We start from the raw sequence: 6,000 nt of genomic DNA, 5'->3' as shown, positions 1-6,000 counted from the left end.
CAGGCTTTGAGTCTGGTAAAAAAGTTAATTTGGTGGATATGTGTGAGAAGAAGTTGCATTAGGGGAAAGGCCCCTGCAAAAGATTGGAGGAAGGTCCTCTTTCTTCATTTTGGGAACTTGCTGCTCACTCAACTCCACCCTATCTTCAGCTATTCTTCTCAATCTATAGGTAGGTTCATCACGAATATGCTCCAGACAATTTTAGAAATGCTGATATTACTGGGCAGAAATTTTTCTCCACAAACTCATAGGTACAAAAACTATTTGTTTCTTTATTTAATCAAATTAACCTGATTCTAAGCCTCCAGTCACCTGATGAGATACTTGATGTCAGCCATCTTGACAGCGGTCATCCCTTTCCCTAGAATTTCACATGAATCCAGGAGGTTCATGTGGCTTCCAGCAAAGGGCAGAAGATCCTCTGGTTCTTATGACTGCTGCTGAGAAGCTCCTCATCCAAGCCCATACAGAAGCTTCCACACCAAGCATGGGACCCTTTCTCACAATCCTCCAGATCACAGCTGTCTCAAGCAAACACATTCCATCCCAGCAGAGGTCTGTCACATCTGGGGAAATGGTATGGAAGCAGGGCATAGGTCTGTGCCGCATCCCGCGCTGCACAGGGCTTCAAGGACCTAAGAGGGAATGGTAGGGGATAAAGAAAGACAAAGACACAGACATAGAGAAAGCTGGACCAGGCAGTCTGGGAGGTGAAGATGTCAGTCTCTCCGGCCCCGACCTGTGTCAGTGTACTTTATTTTATATGTTCACAAAGCACACAGCTGAGGGAGGGTGCAGTTATTTGGAACAGCCTGTGGTTATTATTCTCATACTTTAGTTAACATACTTCAGCTAAAAACTATCTTGTAGCAAGTTCAGCAAAAGCTGGTTATCTGTTCTCTCTGTAGGCCCATCTGTTCTAAGACATACACATCTTCCTACTGTGGTTTCATTTCCCTGAAGTTCACCCAAAGTTTATAGCAGCCTTGCTGCTGTCCCCCCAGAGGGGGTGGGCTACTCTGGCTCCCTACATAGGTCTACAGCACTCAAAGAAAAAACACCCATCCCCGTCCTCACCTCAGGGAAGGCTACTTCTGCCTTCTCACTTCTTATGGAGGAAGGAATTGGAGCTTACCTATCAAACACACTTAAGTGTATCTTAACAGTGCTAAGAATGGGTACCATGTTGTCGTGTTTCAGGTTGGCAGAGAATTCAGATGAACCCATGTGAGGTGAATAGTGGCCCTTACTTGACAGACATGCAATGTGCCTAATGAAGGCCTGAGGCCTCAGCCTCCCTGATTAGACAGGTCCAATCAGCGTTCTCAATCATTAACCTTCAGGGAGTCCCTGGTGTTTTAAAATATACCCAGGATTTGTTTTAATAAGGTATAATAAGACACATAGACACAGAAATGACTTTCATCAAGGAATTTTATACACACAGATCCTTAGAAACAGGAGGCAAGGCACACTATGCAGGGGCCACATGGGGAAGCACAAGGGTCAGTCAGGATGCAGAGGGAGCAGGAAAAACGTGGGCAAGAGTGTTACTGTAGTTTCCATTGGAAGGAATGGGTGAGGCAGGGTAGGCAGACTTAGGATTGGCTAGTTTCAGTAATTTTAGCAGGCTTTGGGGGAAAGAGGCCATCCCTAGTTGTCTGGTGCCTGGCCCTAGGTGGTTAGGGCAGGGAAATAGTGGCTCAGAGTATAAAAGCCCTGGTCTCTCTCCTCCTTGAAAAACTCTTCTCTCCCACTCTCCACAGAAACCCAAGTCACCTTTGACATCTCCCCACCTTCCCTCCTCCCCTAAAGTGGAACTAGGCCATAACCTTGCATGGGTTGAAAGATAGGCTGAGGATAAACCAAAGAGCACACAGCCTTCCTCTATTCTATAGAAAGGCAGCTCAGGCCACTAAGGTCAGACAGATCTGAGAACTATAAAAATCACAGATCTGCCTCCCAAAACATAGAAACCAGCAGCCAAGAACTGGCCAGAGGTGACCCACAACAGGTCACCTGTGAAGTAATGACTGTCCTTTTACTGAGTGAGGCTTAATGTGCTTGCATGTGTCATGGTTATCATATAGTTAAGCTATATAATTATGGATAATAAGATCATTTTTGCAACAACATCCATTGGTACAGACAGGTCTTTATTGTTGACATATTTAATCCTTGCAGCAACCCTGAGGTAGGTTTTACTATCCCCACTTCACAGATGAGTAAACTGATGTCCCTAAGGTTAGGTTACTTGCTGAAGATCACACATTTTTTTAGTGGCAAAGCCACTGATAATTCCAAACCCAAGGGGACTCTTTTGAGTAGTTCACAGGCTGCTGCCAAGGAAAGTAGAGCAGAAAACTTCAAAGGGGAAGGACCGGATCACTGATTGGAGCTTGAAGGCCTCAAGCACCAGGGATGAAACGAGGCACATTCACAGGCCAAGACCGGGACTGAGCATGAGAAGCCTAGAGCATGTGCAAGTGTCAAGCAGCAAGAGGTCTTGACGTTTGGTGAGAGTTGACAGTGTCATCAAATACACACAGAGCTCAGCTTCCAGGGACCGGAGAAACAAGAAAGCCTCCAGCAGCTACCAGTCCAGGGACTGGCCACAGTCAGTCAGACTCAAAGAGAACTGAGAGGCCATGACAGTCTTCCAGACCCAGCAACCTCTGATATCTCAGTTGTCACTCCATTCCAGCAATCACACTGTTCCAGGTGGAGCAAGGCCAGGGAGAGCTGCCACAGAGTGACACCATCCTAGCTTGGCCTCAGTGCAGTGACCTCAGGGCAGTGGTCCTTTAACTTTGTTAAGGCCTTGGAAATCTGACAAAAGCCATAAAACCTCCCCACAGAGACATACAGACACACATGTACAAACAACATTTTGCATACAATTTCAGGGAGTCCATGGGCCCCAGGTAGGGGGGACTCCTGCTTTAGGGCAAGGGTGTCACCCTGAGTAAAGTCACTGATGCAAACTTATCTTTATACTGCTTGTATATCCTCTGACTGTTCCCCTTCTGTTGTTCCCTAACCATTAGAATGTTGTTAATTTTTAACGGGAGCCCAGGAAATGGGGTGCAGCCTACACTCTAGCCAGAGAAAGCAGCTGTGACATGGCAGTGGTGGCAGCCAGAGGGCAAAAACAAAGAGAAGGATGGGGCCATGTGTACTGCTGCCCTTCCCACCCAGAAGGTCACTTTAGGAGCTTTTCTCTACTCAAATTTAGAGTAGGGTTGTGGAGTAATGAGGAGAGGGGCAGTGTTTCAGTTCCTTTTAGAAAGGAAAGACATTCCCTCACTGGCTACAGGGTCTAAAGTTCTGCAGGCAATGCCCCCATTCCAATCTTCTCCCTCCCTACCTCCCATAAATATTCCTAAGCATTGGCCCAGTTATTCATGCACATGTAGCCAGGCCTCCTATGAACACCATGTATTTACACGCACTCTTTCATGGAAGAAGGAAAACTGAGATGGAGAACATCTCAGGGCAGAGACTCCATGTTGCAACATGGGGATCATGCACTCCCCACAGAGATTCAGATAAACTTGAAGAATAAGCAGAACAACCCCAAGGACTCAGTGCACATTAGCCCCCAACCACCTCCATGGCTTTTCCTTCTGGCCAGGCTCCAACCAGAAAGCAAAGTCATAGCTATGTCCTGTGCCCCATCCCCCAAACTAATGGGCCCAAGACAGAGGGCCAGGGATGAAGGGTCACAGGGGTTCAGATATTGGGGGGAAGCCCCAATTTCCTGCAGAAAGCAGTTCTGATCTCTCATGTAAATCAGAAATCAGACAATGGTCTGGCCCCAAGCCCGTCCAGGCTCAGAGAGAACAGACACTAAAGTCCCAGTAATCACTCAGACTCAAAGAGAACTCAGAGGCTGAGATGGTCTTCCAGGCCCAGCAACCCCCGGCATCTCAGTGGTCACTCTGTTCCAGTGATCACTTATATGCTAGTGGTCATTTGCCCAGCTCTAGATGGATGTTTCATCACATGTGGCTAGAGGAGCCCCAGTTAGCCGAATGTGGGCTGGGCTCGGGCAAGGATCAAGCAGGAAGGGTGGAGAGAATCCACCAAAGCCACTGCCCCTCTTGGCCAGGGCCAGGGGTAACCGCTCATCTTCAGGAGAGGGGGAGGGAGGGTCTTGGCTGTAGCTTGTGGTCCCAGAAGGTGGAGCCCCCAGGTCCAAGCCCACCTTGTCTCTAGCCAGAAGTTCCCTCTGTCGCCGTCTCTGCTGACGACGACCAATCAGGAGGAGAGTCAGGGATGCTGCAAGAACCCCCAGGAAGAAGCCAGCCAGTCCCGCCCCCACTGTGTGGGCCCGGCTGGGTGCATCTCGCTGGCTGCCCGATACCAAGCTGTAAGCTGCCACAACACGGGCTGCCCCACCTTCCTGACATTCACAGGCATAAGCACCCATGGCCCCTGGGGTCACCACCACCTCTAGCCCATCCCGCCGAGGGGTGAGTGCAGTCACTCCACCGGGCTGGTGCCACACACAGGATGCCCATGCTGAGCTTGGGGAACACGGCAAGACCACATGCGCAGCTGTAGCCACGGGAACTTCAAATACTACTGGACGTTCTGTGAGAGACAGCAAAGGCACAAAAGGAGGTGAGGCTAAAGGCTGGAGGTGTGATGAAGAAAAGTTTGAAGGGATGTCAGACATGAGAAGGGGCCATCAAGACTAAGCTAAAAAGGGGATTCCCAAAGAGGGTAAGGCCCAAGGTCCCTGGCTGCCACATCTTCTAGGATCCAAGGTTTACAGTGGTTCCGAAATGGACAACTCTCTAGCCCCTTTCCATCCACTCCACCCACATTTCCCTAAGCCATACAGACCTCCAGGCTCTTTGGGACACAAAGAGGAGACATCCGCTGACTCTATGTCTTGGACCAGCCTATAAAGAGGAGAATGCTTGGTAAATCCAATGTCAACATTCCTTTCAACCCTGAGCATTCAGTGTTACTGAACATTCCCTCATTCATTAGATCTACCATCATCTCAGAAATCACTCCTGAAATTATCAAATTTCTCATCACAAAAATTTTCCCCAATACATCTTAATATTACTCATGACATTTCATTTGCCATATCAAATTCCATGCATATTTCTAGAAGACTATGGACAGCTAAATTTGTACTAGGTCTGCTGGAAAGATGTTTAGTGGGGGTGTTTTAAAGGAAACACGGGAATCTTCTAAGAAATGTACCTAGATGTCCACAACCTTACAAGATTTTGCTAGGAAGAAAAAAAGAATAAAAACAATAGGGATTTTTTTTCTCTTATTTAAGAGAAAGAGCAAACTTCTTCTCTGTAGAAGCTAATCAAAATTCCTTTAAGGTTAGTGAGGTGACTTTTTGTTTCCTAAAAGCTGCTTGTCACTACAGAGGAACTCTTCAATAGCAGTTGAAATATACTGGCCTATGTGTTGTTTGAACGGATCTGTTTCAAATAACACAGTTCTGGCACTTCCAGGATTTGGGTGGACTATATCTAATGGAGGATAGCAAGAGGGACTGCTCACTGCTGAACTCTCTGGCACCACTCCCAGAGGCAGGGAAGCCAATGAGACCCCTAATAGGGTTCTCAGTGAAGGCCAGATAAAAAGTCTGAACACACAAAAGCCTCAATTAAAGACAGACTTATCTGAGTATGAACTCCTTCAGTATGAATTGAGGTCCCTGAAATGAACTCCAAGACTAGTACTAATAGATGGAAGTTTCTTAGGTAAAACCAAGGTTGATTACTCTAGCTGAGATTGGGGAACACAGGAAGACCACATGTACAACTGTAGCCACAGGAATTTCAGTCTATGTTCTTCTCCCTTGGATGAATTGAGGTATGGAGCATGTACACAAGAACCAACCCAGAGCACTGGCTACCACACCCCACACTCCCTACCACCACCCTCCACTCACATATATCTTAAGGGAATCTCTGAGGCTCAAGTATAGAGAATATTGAGGACCAGCAAATTCTTATTTTA

The 6,000-nt window shown here is 47.3% G+C and overlaps 1 protein-coding gene across 7 annotated transcripts in view; it reads right to left on the bottom strand.

Moving 5' to 3' along the window:
- Positions 1–265: 265 nt before the first annotated feature.
- The window catches only part of SEMA4F (ssemaphorin 4F), a 30,145-nt gene continuing 24,410 nt past the window's right edge, over positions 266–6,000 (bottom strand). For 5 of the 7 annotated variants that reach the window (XM_032243442.1, XM_032243443.1, XM_032243447.1 and 2 more), the window contains 2 exons: positions 4,852–4,910; positions 1,417–4,596 (listed from right to left, as the gene is read on the bottom strand). In XM_032243442.1, coding sequence (XP_032099333.1) covers positions 3,986–4,596; positions 4,852–4,910 — 670 coding nt within the window. In that variant the 3' untranslated portion in view covers positions 1,417–3,985. Of the gene's footprint in view, positions 626–1,416; positions 4,597–4,851; positions 4,911–6,000 lie in introns of those variants that run through there. The other 2 variants (XM_032243449.1, XM_032243448.1) reach the window with 2 other exon arrangements.

Source organism: Sapajus apella, unplaced genomic scaffold (assembly GCF_009761245.1).
Source record: "Sapajus apella isolate SASKATOON/1434 unplaced genomic scaffold, GSC_monkey_1.0 scaffold52, whole genome shotgun sequence".
NCBI classification, from domain to species: domain Eukaryota; kingdom Metazoa; phylum Chordata; class Mammalia; order Primates; family Cebidae; genus Sapajus; species Sapajus apella.
This window is presented reverse-complemented; position numbering and strand designations above follow the sequence as displayed.